Source organism: Arvicola amphibius, chromosome 7, assembly GCF_903992535.2.
Source record: "Arvicola amphibius chromosome 7, mArvAmp1.2, whole genome shotgun sequence".
NCBI lineage: Eukaryota > Metazoa > Chordata > Mammalia > Rodentia > Cricetidae > Arvicola > Arvicola amphibius.
Window position 1 is genome coordinate 137,949,975 of NC_052053.1, and position 18,668 is coordinate 137,968,642.

The 18,668-nt window shown below is 42.7% G+C and overlaps 1 protein-coding gene across 1 annotated transcript in view; it reads right to left on the bottom strand.

Moving 5' to 3' along the window:
• Nucleotides 1-66: 66 nt before the first annotated feature.
• Cog5 (component of oligomeric golgi complex 5) overlaps nt 67-18,668 on the bottom strand; it is a 205,809-nt gene continuing 187,207 nt past the window's right edge. Inside the window, exons 20-22 of the mRNA XM_038335916.1 lie at nt 6,300-6,426; nt 5,660-5,739; nt 67-725 (exon numbers count right to left, since the gene is read on the bottom strand). Coding sequence (XP_038191844.1) covers nt 611-725; nt 5,660-5,739; nt 6,300-6,426 — 322 coding nt within the window. The 3' untranslated portion in view covers nt 67-610. The remainder of the gene's footprint in view (nt 726-5,659; nt 5,740-6,299; nt 6,427-18,668) is intronic.

The following is an 18,668-nucleotide window of genomic DNA, read 5'->3' on the forward strand; positions in this document are numbered from 1 at the left end:
GATTTTTAAAAAAGAACGTTAGTAATGGAGTAAAGACAATAGAAAATTAAGAACTTATAGAGAACCTTTGTAGAAAAGAAAATTTTATTTTTTAACATGTCCTTGTTCCAAAGCTCAAGTGCCTGTTTCAAATAAAATGACACAGTATAAAGGAAACCCTGGCTTCATTTAAAGGTATAGCATCATGTCGTGAAGGACACTGCACAGTGCATCTGTCTCTGAGAGCATCAGTGTCTCTTTGAGGACAGAGTCCTCTGTCAGGTGTGCACCAGAGCTCCCCAGCAGTGAGACTCCAGGGTGAGATTTGAAAATCACTGCACTGGTTGGGGAAGCAGGGTGAGCTGATCTTGTCCCTTTAAAAGTGATATATAGAATCTGCACGGTGGCAAAAAACCCCACATAATTATTTTGCATTGTTCAAAAATGTGAAAAAGGAAAAAATGGTGGGTATCTTTATGAAGAAAATCAGATATGTACAATTTGAAGTTTGTGATGATTAATCTATTTTGACATTGTAACATAGAAGAACTAGAGTAACAAGGAAAGATCAACAGGAAGTACAGAAATGACTATGGTCTTTAGTCATGGGTTGGTGCATGGAGACTGCACATCACTGAAGAGTAGACATAGCCTTTTGAAGCAGCTGGACCATAATGGGATAAACTGGTGCAAATTCTTTGCCTTCTCTGCTTCTCACTGATTGAACATAAGCTTCCAGGGCTCCCCTGGGAATGCAAAAGAAAACTGTCAAAATATCGCATAAAATCAAAGTTTCAGCAGTACAATTATGAAAATAACATATCTGCCCCTTTCTGGAATTACTCTGCCCAGGGCCACAGACCAGTACTTCAAACGCGGTACAAAGTACAGTAGCCATTTAGTCTGTTACACATTTAAGTGTGTAACAGACTACATGTGTTTCTCCGTGTCCATCCTGAAGTTACGTGAGAATATGTGGCTGTAGCTTGTGCTTGTTCGTGGAGTTCAGCTAGAGGAGAAAGCACCATGGGCACACATAGTAAGACTGGAAGCCCACAGCTACAGCATTTTAGGGCTCTTAGCTCTTGGCAGGTAGGCGACGAGTCTGAACTTAGGCACTAGTGTGTGATAGATACCACATGGTTACTTCCGTGGTATTCTCAATTGCCCCTGGGACAGGTATCAGCGATGGCAGCAACATTCACAGCCCTGGGCTAGTCCCTTCACTAGGGCCATTTTCCCCAACCACAGCAGAGTTGTAGGGTGGCCCCTAAGTTTATAACTGGTCTCCACAGGAAAACTTGTGCATCTCCAGCTGTTAAAGCTACAAGAATGGTTTGTACTTCTTTATAAAGAGGAATAAATTGCCACTGTTCTGCTCACATCTTTGTTCTCAAACACTGGAAATAGTGGTCAGGTGTGTTCTTGCTTCACCTGTTGGGGGCTGTCTCTGGCCTGTCTGCCTTTTGGATCTGAAATAACACTTGGATCTACCCCAAATGCTTAGCACTGCTCCTTGGTCTTTCCTTTTTGAGCCCAGGAAACCAGTGCTGAAGCTCATTGCCGTCCCTGCAGTCAGTTCTCTTGGCGCATATCCATCCTGTTTCCACATTTGTCCCCCACCCTGTAAAGCTGCCGGCACTGGCACTTCTGAGATGGTCGCCATCCTAGTACTGCTTCTCCAACATCACCAGCTCTCCCTTGTTTGCAAGACGATGGTACCTGAACAACCCAGCTGTGTGATAAACCACTGCCCAGCCCTTTATGCTTCTTGGGCTTCTTGACAGTTTGGTGTAGTCTAAAAATGGCCTGCAAATCACCTGTTTGTACTCACTACTGGCTGAGTCCATTGCCCAGTCAGAGAAGAGACCGAGATATTTTTCTACTCAGAAACAGTCTCTCCCAAGATAGGGGTTGGCAGAGGGCGTTTGGTTTAATGCCAGCCCATGTACCCAACAAAGAGATGCATTCTGCTTATCTGAACACCTTGGGATGAATACCCTTTCTTGTGTTGTCCCTGGATAGTGTTTTATTATTTAGGACCCAGCTTTAAACATTTCCTTTGGCATAAAACCCTAACAGCAGGTAACAATTACCCTGAAGTTACAGGTGTATATAAAGGCCTGATTACACAATGCCCAGCATCCTTAAATTCTTGGCTTCATGCTGTCTTTTAGCTCTTATGGAAGCATGGACAGGCCATTAAGAAGCCAGCTTCTCAGCAGCTGGGTGGTGGTGGTGCATACCTTCTAATCCCAGTACTCTGGAGGCAGAGGTAGATGAATCTCTTGAGTTTGTGGCTAGCCTGGGCTTCAGAATGAGTTCCAGGACACCTTGTCTCAAAAACAACAAACCCACCTTCTCAAGGTGGTACTCAGGTCATGTGCAGCCTCAAGTCCCATTAAGCAATTCTTATTATCAAAGAGTGGAAGTCAATGTTCGTAGAAAGCAGTATTTATCAAATGTTCCAGTGCAGCATATCAAAGCCAACCCTTAGTTATTTCTCCATGAAGAAAATTTTCTTTTCCAATTGCCATACTCATACAGGCAGGTGCCCTGACTCCACAAATGTCCTGAGAGATACGGTAGAGTAAGCTCCAAGGGTTCAACCGTCTCTGAGGCAGTGGGGTGTGTGCATGCATGTGTGTGCACACATATAGTTTGCCAGTCTAAAAGTATGGGAACCCTTACAAATGAACTTTGCAGAGTAGACACATTGTATCCATTCTATTTACAAAATGAACTTTAAAAGCAACAACAGTCTCTTGCATTCATAGTGATATGGTATAGTGCATAGACGGAGGCTCAAAATAAGTTTGGTTAGCCTTTTGATACACATCAAAAAACAGAACTATAGTACTGCCCTCTCACATAAAATCAGGGCAAGGTTTTCAAGCACTTATTAAATTATTTCATTTGCTTCGGCAAACCATTAGCTTTCTTGGAAGTGAGGCCAAGAATTATATAAGAGGCTTGTTTGTAACCAAATAAGACTGCTGAAGTTATCCTCAGTGAAGAAAAGCAGTGACCATAAGTACTGAAGGACTGGCTTATGTTAACAGGGTACACTGTTACGTGACACAGCAAGTAGATATTTTATAAACAGTAAATTATTTGTCAGACATTAAAATTCATTCTGATCAGTACTTAGAACCTAAGTAACCTCCTATATCCCCAAAAGCAGTTAGGCCCCAGCTTTCTCCTGGTTTAGCAGTTCCTGATATATCGATCTCAGGCACTTAGTGCCTAGAACTGGATCTACTGGCAGGGATAAGCACAAGGAGGCACCTAACGTTCCCTTCCATACAGACATTTTAAGGCTTTTAGAAATAGACAATCTGGGAGATTTTTTCTAGACAATGGCAAGAAGCTTAAGGGTTCACGGATTCATATGGTACCAAATGTTTTCTTTAACAATAGATAAATTTGCCATAAGGCTACTGAAGTCTAAATGGTTTCGACCTAAATGTCCTCAGAGGACTACAGTTAGATGTATCACTTCTTTCCTGCAAATACGAAGTAAGATACACAGGTTTGTGGTAGAGACAACCATTTCTACAGACTTAGGGAATCTCTGCGTGCAGACTGATGTTTTCTCTTCAGTGAAAGCATGGTCTGAGCCAGGTGGCCACCTCTGCACTGGAGCACCTTCCTGGTGGCTAAGCTGGTGCACCGCTCCCCCTCCACCATTTCCCCACGTGGCCTGGATCAGTGATTGCTCTGACTTTGAAGTTAACTTCACTGTTACCTATTCAAGTTCCAGAAAAATACCTAATGTCAAACGGTGACAGAGACCAGGACAGAAGAGAACTCACCGTTTGCAATCTATTCTGCAGCCATACTTTACTACTGAACACCGTGCCCTAGTTCTAACAGCCTGACAGATGACTGGGAGGAGCAGAACGAGGCTCTCCCAAGGCTTGCTTCCAAAGCTGAAGGAAATGCTGACGTCAGACCAACGTTTGCCCTGGGTCTGTCTACAGGGTGAGACTCATCCAGTGGTGTTCTGGCAGGCTGGGTCCTAATTCATCTTGAGGTACCAGACAAAGGCCCTTCCTTGCTGAGAGCCAGCTTGCTGTGGGTCCCCAGGCAGCTGCACTTCCTGCTCGAGGCAAGAAGGCTCTGGGCTCTGCAGGTACAGGGATGGTGAGAGGCAGCTCTTGGGATCATGACTTAATCTTGCTGAGGATGGGCTTAGCAACAGCACTGCTGAGGGGCATTTTAAAAAGCAGACCAGATCTGTGATCACCCAAGCAGGACAGCCATGTGGACGAGCTCATTCCAAGTCGTTAACAAGACAAAATCAAGCCCTGCTGTATCCTCTCTCATCACCAAGTACATTGAAGGTGAGTGACTTTTGGGACTAAGAAAAAAAGTCAGAGACATTGCAAGTCAACAAGTTAGAGGAGACCCAAATTCCCTCACATGGGAGGCCTGGGTACTGACAGGAAGCTTACCCAGCAGCCTTTTCCATTTCGGGGTCAGCTTCCTCTCGAGGAAAGAGAAGCCCCAGCTCATGTTCCTTGTCCCACACAGGTTTCCTACGGCTCCTACACCACACCTGTGGCTTGGTGCCATTCTCAGAAGCGGATGGGCTGGTGTTTCCAGGGAGATCTGGGCTTCTTCAGTGGATGCACTGCACCAGTAGGTGGCACCTTGTGCACACAGCCAAGAATGACCTCCATATGTCTCACACCTGCACTGAGGATCAGATGGCCTAGCTGGTCTGCCATATATCCACAGACCAAGAATGCAGGGTAGAGAATGGCTTCAGTTAAAGAGCGATGGTCGCTGCCACTAGAGAACGAGCTGACGGGCTGACTCATGATGATCTAGGCTGGGTAGATGACGGTGACCTCCCATGACAGGGGATACAGGAACGTAGGTGTGTGAGGGACGATTAAATTACAACAACTGGGGGCGGGGGGCTGAGATTTCTGTGGTACATGAGTCCAGATGTCTGAGAGCAAGTGTATCAGCCTAAGGTTCCATGCAGGTGAATGGGCTTCATGGGGGTGAGTGCACCAGCTCAACTGGGGATGGAAAATCTATACAGACTAAGACAAAAAAGCGAGAAACAAAATGTGGGCAATGACATTTAAGAAAAAGATAAAAGGCAGCAATTTAGCAGATGGAATGGGATGGGGAGGAGACCAGAAAAGCAGAAACAGGTGAAGCTGAGAGAAGACGGTGCCAATAAAGTCTGCTGAGTCAGCTGAGCTAAAGGAAATGCTGCCCAGCTCTGGCGAAGCCGCAGGATGGGGAGGAGGTCTGTGGATGTTTTCTAAGGAAGGCTTCAGAAGGGAGATGGGAAAAACATGCTCAAGCTGCACACACAAATGCCCCTCCACCATGCTCATGGCTGGAGATGTGCACATACACTTGGGCATAGGTACACACAGAAATGTATTCTCAGACCACAACCAGAGAATGTGTGGTATCTAAGTAGATTCTCAGTGGTCCTTTCCTGCCAAGAACTGTTACTGTTCAAATTTCACTCACATCTGAGTGCTACTGTTTCAGTGAATGCAGCACATAAAAATGACAAAAAATGCAGAGCCAAAGTGAATCCATTTTACAGCTGGAGCCTGTGCTCTAGGGCTGTATCAGGCATCGGCCAGCACAAAGGAGGGTGTGAAGGTCTGAAGAACCAGAAGCCCTACAGAACACGCAGCTTTACCTGAGAAGGAGGAGCCTGTCCTTTTCAGATGGATGATCGTCCAGCCACTGGGAGAAGCGTGCATGGGACCACTCTGCCCTCTTCAGGGATGCCACCAGAGAAGAAAGTACATTCTTTAGCAAATACTGGCACAAATAGCAGTTCATGACACTCAAGGTGAAATTTCCTTCTGGACTGAGGAATTTCAGAACGTGGCACAGGCCTTCATGCAACTGATTACCAAAAAGCCTCAAGATCTGACAACTGACACGGCCCAAACAGGGCTTTGTGAATAGAAATTACTTGTGTCTGTTTTGTTTTGTCTGATAATGACAGTGATGATCTCACTCTGTAGTTCAGGCTGGCAAGGAAGGCATGGCAATCCTCTAGCTTCAGCTTCCCAAGTATTAAAATTATAGGCATGGGCCACCTTAGTCAGTTGAGATTTTTTTTTTTTAAGGGCCAGTTCTGGACTCATAAGGTAAATCTGACTCCCTGCTGCGAAAACATGCAGGTTCCCAGAGTTTTCTTCCATCTCTGGTCACGTTCAGGGAGACATCCATGGCCAAATAAAGCAGGGTGGCCAGTAGCCCACTCAGTGAGGAGACTTGTTTACAAAGTGACTCAGAAAGAGCCCATGGTTCTGCTGTCACTTCATTACCTGGAAGGGGGACTTCAGTTCGGCCGGTGCTCTTGTGAACAGAAACTGAATGATGATGCTGAATGGAATCACATCCCCCACGGCCGGACTATCAGCCACGTGCTCACTTGTCTGGAAGAGCAGGGGCCTAGAAGGAAAAGAAGAGAATCCATAAGGTTCAGCACTGACAGAGGTGATCTCGTAGGGGAAGTGAATCCATAAGGTTCAGCACTGACAGAGGTGATCTCGTAGCGGAGGCATTCTGCGTGAATATTCCTCCTAGATCTGGTTTTGTAGGGAGGGGCTTTCAAGACAGGGTTTCTCTGTGTAGCCCTGGCTATCCTGGAACCTGTCTACTGGTTCCACCACACCCAACCCTAGATTAGTTTCTGAAGCCCCATTTTAAAACTTCCATCCAACCCCAGGCCACACAAGCTCATAATTTTGCAGGCTGATTTATTTTAAGCTCTTTCCTTAACACCACTTATTAATGGGTCTGATATTACTTTATTGACACAGCAAAATTTCTTCTAGGGTCATTTAATGAACAGGCTAAAATCAACTGAAGCACAAAGTGACACCTTCAAGTTGGTGTAAGTAGTAGATTCGTAGTTCAATCGATACATGTGGCTTTCATCTCATGTAAAACTCTTTTGGCTATAATCTAACTCAATGTTTTCTATGTATTCATTCTAAGTGCAACTTGAGTCTTTATTTTTTTAAAGATTTATTTATTTATTATGTATACCGTATTCTCAGCATTCTGTCTTCATGCATGCATGCAGGCCAGAAGAGGGCACTAGATCTCATTACAGATGGTTGTGAGCCACCATGTGGTTGCTGGGAATTGAACTCAGGACCTTTGGAAGAGCAGGCAGTGCTCTTAACCACTGAGCCATCTCTCCAGCCCTGCAACTTGAGTCTTTAAATGTAAAGTCATTACTTTGCTGATTATTCCAACAATCTATGCTGGCTTCCTTCAGTTCTGAGTCTCTTCACACTCTATCATAGCAGTGGTGGGAAGGGAGATCTACACCTCTACCAGTGCTCGGCCATTCTGTGCCAACATCAGGCCAGGAAGGATGTGCAGTTGCCTTGGCTCCAGTGAGCTGATGGCTAGCTGCAGAGGCTCACCTGGTAGGCTGACCTGATAGTCACGAGGCAGTAAGTAGCAGCCACACTTCTCAGCAGTTCAGATGACTGACATGAGCCATGGAACAGGACTGTATCCTGGTCTCCTTCCTCTGTCATTTAAACAACACCAATGTATGGAAACAGGCAGGCCTATGTCCAGCCATCTAAATGACACCACGTATGAAGGCAAGAAAGTTTACGCGAGACAGCCCAATCCCCTCCTTCCTCTTGCTAATGAACATTTGTTTCAGCAGCCAGGAAAGTATGCTCAACAGACTCTTGATTTTTGTTGGAAACAAAAAATTAGGAAAAGGTCCTTATAGAGATTATCCTATAAATGCAACTTACCCCTCCTGGCAACTTTTTTCTTATCTAAACTGCTTATGAGAGTTAAGTTTTGATTATCGACTTGATATGATGTGAATCACCAGTGAAGGGAATCTCAATGAGAACTGTCTGGATCGTGCTGGCCCTTGGGCATGCTTGGGAAGGGTTTTCTCGGATTGACTGATGAGGGAAGATGTAGTGGGCAGTGTTTCATAGGAGGGGTCCCCTAAGGGCAGCAGAGCACCCGCACGTGGTGCCGACTGTCGAGTGAAGTGACGGAGTAAACTGGAACTGAACCGAATCCTCCTCTCTTCAGTTGCTTTTGTACTACTGGTAGTTTGTACTTTAGAACATTTCCGATAATTTGAACTATTCACCTTTAATGAGGTTACAGCTATGAAATTAACTTATTAAGAAGGAAATCTATAATCAAAACGTAGTAAGTCATTTTTAATAACCCAAACATCAATTAAACCATCTTATCAAATACAAATAACTACAGACGAGCAACATTATCTAAGCAGTTTAAATATACCCTCTTCTCTCAGCAATTGCCTTTAACTCCTCAGACCACACTGTGTTGGTTATGCTGACAATAGGTATAATATTCCTATTTTTTTATATGTCACATGTTTGCCAGATACAGAGGGTGAAAGCACTTAGACCTGGATCATGACAGCTGGTGTGAGAGTTTGGTATTTACTGCTCCTGGTGACTGTGTGCAGCTACCCAGCCTCTCATCCTGTGGATGAACACATTGGGACACAAATCAATATTTGATCTTTGAATGCACAAAATGTGATTGCTTGACCATCAAAAGAAACTGTGAACTCAGATTTTTTGGAAAACAAACACTCAGCAAAACGTGTTTAACACTCTACAAGGCTGAGGGACAGGTTACCATGGCTGACTGTGGAGAGATAGAATGTTCATGACGGCAGACAGTCTTGGGCCACCTTTAGCCCTTCAACGGTCATTTATTGTGGCCTCGTGACTATCAGGTAAGTCCTTTCAGACTTACAAGCAGCTCCCTCACTCTCCCAACAAAAGGTCAAGATGACACCAAGATAACCTGTAACAAAGAGTTCTGCTCTGTCCCAAAGCACACACCTGTGTCCAGTCCACAGAAACTTTGGGAAACTGACACCATGTTAGAAGATGGTATTGGGGCAACCTGAAGCTGTGCTCCTAGACCATGGCCAGTTAGATTTGCTTTATTACTCTCTTTGAAAATGAATTTTAAAAATTCCTACAGATGAAGAACACAAAGACTAAACACCATCAAGTATCAGGAGCGAGCCTGAGTAAGCATAAGAAACCAGTGACTTTAAAGACAGTATTTAAAATAGTAGGTTATAGGAGCAGAATGAGAAGGAATAAAGAAAGCTGACAGGAATCAGAAAAGACCATCAGGATTCATCTAATAGAAGAGGGAATTAGGAAAAGAAAGGGGGCTAGAAAATGTTTAAAAACAATGGGTCAAGTTTCCCCGTATTAGATACCAGCCCTAGGTACAGGAAGCGAAGAGCTCTCTAAACCCGACCCAAAGAGAAGCGCATCAAGACACACACAGGAAGGTAGCTAATGCCAGATACAAGTTCGGGGAATGAGACAGGAGGATCTCAGCCCTGTTGGGAAGTGGGCAGGGTTAAGTGCTAAGAACAAACTTCCTCCTCAGCCTCCACACATTTGCCCACTTCATCTGACAGGAGAGCTAAGCAGCTGGTTTTATCTTCAGCTCCAGGAAATTAAAAGTCAAATCTAAAAGTAAGGAAGTTAATTTTGTGGGTTTTTTGTGTTTTTCATAATTATTCTTCAGGATATTTTCAATGCAAACTACAAAGGATACAAGGGGTGAAAAAAAAGGAAGGAAGATTAGGAGAAACAGAGGGAGGGAGGCAGGCAGGGAGGAAACACCTGGGCACACAGGAGGCTGGCCCACAGACAGGCTGGGTGACATGCTAATAAGCCTGGTCTAGCTGTTCTGGGGGGGTCAGCAACCTGTCCCTCTGCAGCTCTAGGCCACAGAAACCGTCTTTCTGCCAAGACCAGAGTTCTGCACTGGTCACTAAAGCTGTCCAATGAGCCCCGCAAGCAGTTCTGGGTCTGCATCTGCACTGGGCACCAGGCACACACCACCTCCTTCCAGGAGGCACGGCCTGGGCCCTCTCCAGGTGGGACCTGAAGCACCAACAAGTTAAAAAAATAATCACCACCTGAAGTGCTTTACAAAACAAATTAATTAAGGTGCCATGAAAAGCAGAAATTCCATACTGTCATTCTTAGAGATTATTTTAAATATAGCAGCACTTCCAAGGTTACACATTCTAGCCAGAAGGTAGAGTTAATTAGTCAAGTATTAGATCCCTTAGAAAAAAAATGTCTATTTCTAAGTCAGGGAAAGTCACATTTAAATGACTCATGGTTTCACAGCTGCCAATTTTCAGACACCCTGTTAAGGCTAACCATGAAATGCAGGACAAGAGGTCCCGATGCTCCTGTCCCCACATCCAGTATCAATGCTGGTCCCTTTCATGCCACCTGCCACCAAGCCTACCCTCTCCAATTCTGAGCAAAGGGCCTGATAAAGCAGCAAGACCACTGAGTACAACACTCAGAAACTCCCAAAGAATTGAGTCAGAGAGAGGAAACATGACCCTACTGTGAGACAGGATGCAGCTAGCCATCTTTCCCGCACAGGACATGGCACTGCTATTGAGAGGACAGACAGATGTCAGAACCTGCAGGAAGTGAGGCTCTCTAGAAGACATTTTAGGGTCACAAATGCTGCAGAGGAGAAAGATGCAGGAGGCTAATGACTTGGAATAAACAGGGGCTCAAGGTTGAGGTTAGAAGTGTTTGTTCCCACCACAGAAGGTAGGGTTTCATGAAGGGGGGCTGTCTAGGTCTTCCTGGAGTTGTCCTGGAGCTTCTGGGAGCAGAAGCCAGGAACATGAACTCTTTCAGTGGCAGGAATTTGCCACTAGTCTCTAAAAATTTGCTATTTTCCAAGATAATAGATACAAGCATTCTAATGTTTCTGGACAAAACAGGCATGTCTGGAATAAGACGCAGGATGGTCATTCCAGGGACCCTCAGCTACTGACGTGAGCGCATCTGTGACATGCTGTGACAAGGTGTCTGGGCACACACCCAGGACTGGCATAGCTGGATTATCCAGAAGCTGCCTTTCATACCGACTTCAATAGTGGCGGTACCAGTTTCAATTTGGTCACGAATACGGCTTTTCTTTCCGCAGATCTTGGCCATTTGTTATTTTGATGATAGTCATTCTCTCTTGGGTAAGATGGAATTTCAAAGCAGTTTTAATTTACCTTTCTTTGATGGCTGAGGAAGCTGAACACCTTTTCAAATATTTACTGGCAATTTATACTAATTCTTTTAGAATGGTCTATCTAGTTCTTTAAAATTTTGCTGGTGTTTAATTTTTGTCTTTTTGTGTTTGTTTGTTTGTTTAGGTTTTTTTGAGACAGGGTTTCTTTGTGGAGTCTTTGCTGTCCTTGAACTAACTCTGCTGACCAGTTTGGCCTTGAGCACTCAGAGATCCATCTGTTGGGATTAAAGGCAAGCACCCCCAGCTTCATCTTTCTTTATATACCCCAGATATAAGTTCTCTGTGCAGTATACAGTTGGGAAAGACATGTCTTCACCTGCACTGTCTGGTGCATGTCTGCAATGCCAGCAGTCACCAGAGGACAACCTGGGCACGTGGTTCTCTCCCTCCACCGTGTAGATCCCAGGCCTCAAGCATAGGTTCACGCTGGTGACCAGTGCCTTTTCTGAGCCATCTTCCAGCTCCATATGCTCATATTTGAGGCTGTCTCTTCACAATGCTGAGTATTTCCCTTGAGGTGTAAAGAAGCTTTCTAATTTCATGTAGAAAGTATATAAACTTGGAATTTCCTTTTCAGAATACTCTTCTCTGGGTCTTAAGTATTTCCACTAGTTTTCTACCAGTATTTCACACGTTTACTCTTATGTTGACATCTTTGATCCAGTTTGATTTTTGTGAGAATGAAAGACAGGAAGCTAGTCTAATTTCTCTATTCTACAGGTAGAAATCCAGTTTTCCATTTGTTGAAGATGCTTTTTCTGTAATACATGTTTTTGATACATTTGTCAAAGATTCGGCGGCTGCCCTGACTGTGTGATTGGTCTACATATCTTTTTTCTCCTGTTAGTACCTTACAGTTTGCTGCTATAGCTTACTGATATAATCTGAGGATTGCTTTGGCCACTTCAATTTTTTTTATGCTTCTGTGTCAATTTTCACTACTTTCTTATACTTCTGTGAAGAATATTAATGGGATTTTTATTAGGGTGTTACCTATAGCGACAACTTGGTAATATGCTCATCTTTATGACTCTACACACGCAGTTAGGGCTTCCCCTCTAATGTCAGTCTTCAATACCTCAAGTTTTCATTTCAGAGGTCTGTACTTCCTTGGGTGGGCTTGTTTCCAGGTCTTTTATTGATCTGTTTTTATGGTAAATAGGATTTTTTTCCATTATTTCTTTCTTAGGAAGTTAGCTATTATATATAGAAATATAAGTGATATTTCTATATGTTAGTTTTGTATTCTGATATTTTGCTGAAGTGTGTATTGGGTCTCAGGGTTTTCTGATCGAGTCTTTAGAATCTTTTAAATATAGGATCATGCCGTATAAAAATAGGGATCCTTTTGCTTTTTCCTATATTATTTGTGTCCCCTTTACTTCCTTCTCTTGTCTTGCTGTCCTAGTTACGACTTTGAACACTACACTGAGTAAGAGCAGAGAATGGGTACCTTTGTCTCATTCCTCATTTCAGAGGAAATGCCTTCAGTTTTCCTCATTTAGTATCATGTTGACTAGAGATCTGTCATGTATAGCTTTTGTTATTTTGAAATATATTCCTTTGATTCTTAACTCTCTTCATTAAAGGATTCTAAACTTTGTCAACAGCCTTTTTGTATCTGGGTTGCTCGTGTGGTTTATTTCCAAAAGTTTATCACTTTGAGTTTCTCTCCACCTAATTTAATGCTAGCTGTTGGCTGCTGTAAATTTCTTTTATTATATTTAGATATGTTCCTTGTATTTCTCCAAAGACCTTCATCGCGAAGGGTACTGGATTTGTCAAAGGCTTTTTCAGCTTTTAATGAGATGATCATTTGTTTTTTTTCTTTCAGTTTGTTTATATGGTAGATTACATTGACAGATTTCTGTATGTTGAACCAATCCTACATCTCTGGGATAAAGACTATTTGGTCATGGTGGAGGATTTTTTTTTTTTTTGATGTGTTCTTAGATGCAGACTGCCAGTATTTTATTAAGTATTTTTACATCGATGTTCATGAGGGAGATTGGTCTGTAGTTCTCTATCTTTGTTGCATCTTTGTGTGGTTTGGGTATCAGAGTAACTGTAGCCTCGTAATAGGAGTTTGGCAATGTTCCTTCTGTTTCTGTTGTGTGGAATACTTGGGGGAGTATTGGTATTAGCTCTTCTGTGAAGTTCTGGTAGAATTCTGCGCTGAAGTCATCTGACCCTGGGCTTTTTTTGGTTGGGAGACTTTTAATGACTGTTTCTATTTCCTTAGGAGTTATAGGTTTATTCAAATTGTTTATCTGGTCTTGATTTAATTTTGGTATGTGGGACCTACCTGGAAAATTGTACATTTCTTTTACATTTTCCAATTTTGTGGAATACAAGTTTTTGAAATATGACCTGATGATTCTCTGGATTTCCCCAGTGTCTGTTGTTAAATCTCCTTTTCATTTCTGATTCTGTTAATTTGGATATTTTCTCTCTGCCTTTTGTTTAGTTTGGATGAGAATTTGTCTATCTTGTTGATTTTCTTGAAGAACCAACTCCTTTGTTTCACTGATTTTTTTTTATATTACTCTCTTTGTTTCTATTTTATTGATTTCAGCCTTCATTTTGATTATTTCCTGTCATCTACTCCTCCTGGGTGAGTTTACTTCTTTTTGTTCTATAGCTTTCAGGTATTCTGTTGATTCATTAATATGGGATTTCTCCATTTTTTTAAAAAAGTGTAGGCATTTAGTGCTATAACCTTTCCTCCTAGTACTGCATTTCATAGTGTCACATAAGTTTGGGTATGTCGTACATTCATTTCCTTTGAATTCTAGAAGTCTTTAATTTCTTTATTTCTTTCTTGACCCAGGCGTGATCCAGCTGGGCAATATTCAGGTTCCATTAGTTTGTAGGCTTTCTGGAATTTGCTCTGTTGTTGAATTCTAACTTTAAGTCATGGTGATCCGATAAGATACAGGGGATTATTCCAATTTTTTTTGTATCTATTAAGGTTTGCTTTGTTACCAATCATGTGGTCCACTTTAGAGAAGGTTCCAAGAGGTGCTGAGAAGAAGGTATATATATATATATATTCTTTTGTGTTTGGGGGGAATGTTCTATAGGTGTCTGTTAAGTCCATTTGAGTCATAACATCTGTTAGTTCTCTTAGAACTCTGTTAAGTTTCTGTCTGGCAGACCTGTCCAGTGGTGAGAGTGGGGAGTTGAGGTCTCCCACTATTAGTGCGTGGGGCTTGATGTGTGATTTAAGCTTTAGTAATGTTTCTCTTACAAATATGGATGCCCTTTTATTTGGGGCATAGATGATGAGAATTGAGACTTCATCTTGATGGATTTTTCTGTGACAAATATGAAATGTCCTTCTTCATCTCTTTTGACAACCTTTAGTTTGAAGTCTATTGTGATAGCTATTAGAATAATTACACCAGCTTGTTTCTTAGGTTTGTTTGGAAAATCTTTTCCCAACCCTTTACTCTGAGGCAATGTCTTTGAAGTAGAGGTGTATTTCTTTTATGCAGCAGAAGGATGTATTCGGTTTTCATATCCAATCTGTTAGCCTGTGTGTTTTTATCGGTGAATTGAGTCCATTGATATTAATGGATATTAATGACCAGTGATTGTTAGTTCCTGATATTTTTGTTTTTGTTGTTGCTGGTGGTATAGAGTGTGTTTTTCCCTTCTTTGAGATTTGCTTTCATGGGTGTGGCTAACTTCCTTGGGTTGGGGTTTTCCTTCTTTTACTTTCTATAGTGTTAGATTTGTGGAGAGATATTGTTTAAAACCTGGTTTTGTCTTGAAATATCTTGTTATCTCTGTCTGTGGTAATTGAGACCTTTGCTGGGTATAGCAGTCAGGACTGTTACCCTTGGTCTCTTAGTTTTTACATAGCATCTGCCCGGGACCTTCTGGCTTTATTTGTTTCCGTTGAGAAGTCAGGTGTAATTCTGATAGGTCTCCCTTTATATGTTCCTTGACTTTTTTCCTTTGCCTTTGCAGCTCTTAATAGTCTTTCTTTACTCTGTATATTTCATGTTTTGATTATTTTTTTTTTTTTTTTTTTTTTTTTTTGGTTTTTCGAGACAGGGTTTCTCTGTGGCTTTAGAGCCTGTCCTGGAACTAGCTCTTGTAGACCAGGCTGGTCTCAAACTCACAGAGATCCACCTGCCTCTGCCTCCCGAGTGCTGGGATTAAAGGCGTGCGCCACCACCGCCCGGCTATGTTTTGATTATTATGTGGTGAGGAGACCTTTTTTTTTTTTTTTTGGTCTAGTCTATTTGGTGTTCAGTAAACTTCTTGTATTTTCATAGGCATGTCCTTCTTTAGATTGGGACAGTTTTCTTTATTACTTTGTTGAACATATTTTTGTGCCTTTGAGCTGGAGTTCTTCTATCTATCTCTATTATTCTTAGGTTTGGTCTTTTCAAGGTGTACCACATTTCCTGGATATTTTGTGTTAAGAATTTGTTGTATTAAACATTTTCTTTGACCAATGAGTCTAAATCCCCTACCATATCTTCAATGCCTGAGATTTTCTCTTCCATCTCTTGTATGCTGTTGTTTATGCTTACATCTGTAGTTCCTGATTTACTCAGCTTTTCCATTTCCAGAAATTCCTTCGTTTGTGTTTTTTTTATTGCCTCTATTTCAATTTTCAAGTCTTTTCTTGAACTGTTTCCTTCATTTGTTTATCCTTTTTTTTTTTTTCAGGGTTTCTCTGTAGCTTTGGGGCCTATCCTGGGAACTAGTTCTTGTAGACCATGCTGGTCTCACAGCGATCCACCTGTCTCTGCTTCCCGACTGCTGGGATTAAAGGCATGCGCCACCACTGCCAGGTGTGATTGTTTTTTTCTTTAAGGGATTTATTGATTTCTTCTGTTTTTTGTTTGCTTGTTTGTCTTTTCTTCCATTTCTTTAAGGGAATTTTTCATTTCCTCTTTAAGGGCCTATATCATCTTCATAACGTTATTTTTATGCCCATTTTCTTCTGCTTCATCTGTATTGGATGTTCTGGTCTTGCTATCACAGAACCACTAGTTTCTGGTGCTGCCATCCTGCTCTTTCTGTTGTTCAATGTATCCTTACATGCCATCTACCCATCTTTTACCCCAATCAGTGCAGCTGTGGCCCACAGTTCCAGTGGTCGCTCTTCTTCCAGGTTCAGGTGGGGCCTGTGGCTCCAGTGGAAGATGGTTGAGGGTGGGCACAAAGGACGCTGTTCTCTGGTCACTGGGGCTTTGCCCAGTAGGAGGGGTTGGGCATGGGATGTGTCCCCAGGGGTTAGGGCCAAGAGAGCAGGGCTGTCCAGCCAGGAGTTCAGACTCACCTCTTTCTTCAGTCCGTGTATACATGTTCTAGTCTCAGTTACTTAATAGTGTGTAAAATAGTTTCCAGGTTGTACCTTGCCCTGAAAGACTCCATTTTACAAACAGATTTTTGACTCCCATTTTGAGGATGGAAGATAATTACATGCAGTTGGACTCACAAACACCATCATCTGTTCAGTACAAACCACGTTAACACAGCTGGATGACATTATTTTAGCAGTAGAAATTTGCTAATCTATCAATGTATGAAGGTCAATTGAGACTGCAGGGGCATATGAGTACATTAAAATTATATCAGCAGAACCAAGCCCAAGAACTTATCAGACATAAAGACCAAAAAGAGGATGTAACTCCTTTACCTCTATTTCATAAATTGGTCATCACAGGGGCCCACACCAACCCATCATTTGGTATCTAGAGCATGCACCAAGGAATGACAGGCAGAGAAGTCTCAATTGTCCCTAGGCTGTCAGCTCAGTCTTCCACTGTTGGCACAGCCATCCACACGCATGCGCCTCTGGACTTAGGCCTGCTGTTCCTGCTGCAGACTGGGTTCCGTTGTTTTGTCTCTGTAACTGGCCACATCTTTAGTCTCAGCTCAGACTCTTTCATGGCTTGAACTCTACAGCAAAGGCTTCTTCCTTAAGGCTGGTTTGGACTTGTTATCTTATTAATATATGCATTTGATGATATATGAAATTTAATAATGCATTTCAGTCCATCAACTTCTAAAAGCTCTTATACTACTACTGTTGCTAACTTGTATTCTTTCTGTAACTCTCTCTCTCTCTCTCTCTCTCTCTCTCTCTCTCACACACACACACACACACACACACACACACGTACATACATGTAGATTTATAGAGATATATTCATTGTATCCTGTGCATGGTGTGATATGAGAGTTAATATTAGTAAAAAGCAGTAAAAGAGCCTGCATTCACCTCAGCCAGATCACTGAGGCAGATTATTTGGCAAACTGACGTCACTGAAACTGACGCAAGTCGGTTTGTTATTCAATGGATTCTGACACTGTGGAAAGACACAAATGTCCTCTCTGTTTCTAACATAAGGCACTCATGACAGAATCCCTACATTTGACCACAGTATGTATTTACAATTGTCACATTTAATTGACAAAGTATTCCCTTTATTAACATGTGCATGGCTTTACCTGATCAGATACAGCAGCATTTATATGGTCAATAGATCAGGGCCTCTGAAAACCCCCAATAGCCAGGCAGTGGTGGCACACACCTTTAACTGCAGCACTTGAGAGGTAGAGGCAGATGGATCTCTGTGGGCTTGAGGTCAGCCTGGTCTACAAAATGAGTTCCAAGACAGTCAGCCAGGGCTGTTACATAGAGAATTCATGTCTCAGAAAACCAACCAAACAAACAAAAAAGAAAAGCCTCCGTATCCCTGCAATGAAAACCAACACAAAGCAGCATTCTGTTTTGGTTACTGATGATGTCCCTTTCCTGAACCTGCTCTTTCTCTCGCGCGCTTTTCTTCCCTGCCCTCTTGCTAAAAGCTTCAGCATAGCACAGTCCCATTCCCTGGCTGTTTTCACTGATCTATGAATCCCAGATAAGAAGAAGGTTCCAGCAAAGCAGGCAGTAGACATCAGGGACACAGTATCCCTTCAGGAGGCAAGGTGAGGTGTGCTGAAAGGCAGGTTCTGTCTCTCAGGCTTTTCTGTGTCAGCTCACAGATCGACACTGGCATCCACGGTGACAGAGTCAAGAGTCAGAATCTTACAGCATCTGGTGCTCACGGGTTAATTTCATGCTGCAGAGGCAGACAAGAATAGGGTCCTGACAGTTCTGACATATGTGTCATGTGTAGAAAATACAAAGCCTCCAGGGGCAGATCAGGAATGTCAGTATTTTTCTGAGGCAGCATTCTGCCCAAGCATGAAAAGGTTTTTGCTGCCCGAGGAACTCTAATGGAGACAGCAAAATGCAAATGTCTTTAAGAACCTTGCTGGCTTAATTAACCAGTCCACTGATATTACCTTCAGAGAGAGTGCCCAGAGGCACAGGGCAGCGCAGTGCAAAGGGAGAGGGTGGGAGGGAGGAGCAGGCTCTAACTGGAGAGGATCCTGCAGTCAAGGTCTTCCTCCCTGGCAAAGAGGTCTCTGCTGCCCTCCCCAGCCCCACTGCTTCAGAATGAGGTCTTCTGCGGATTCACAATATGCCCCGAGGTACTGTTTGGCTTGCCTGCCCCAACCTTGTTAGAAAATGTTTTAATGGATGCTATATTATTCTT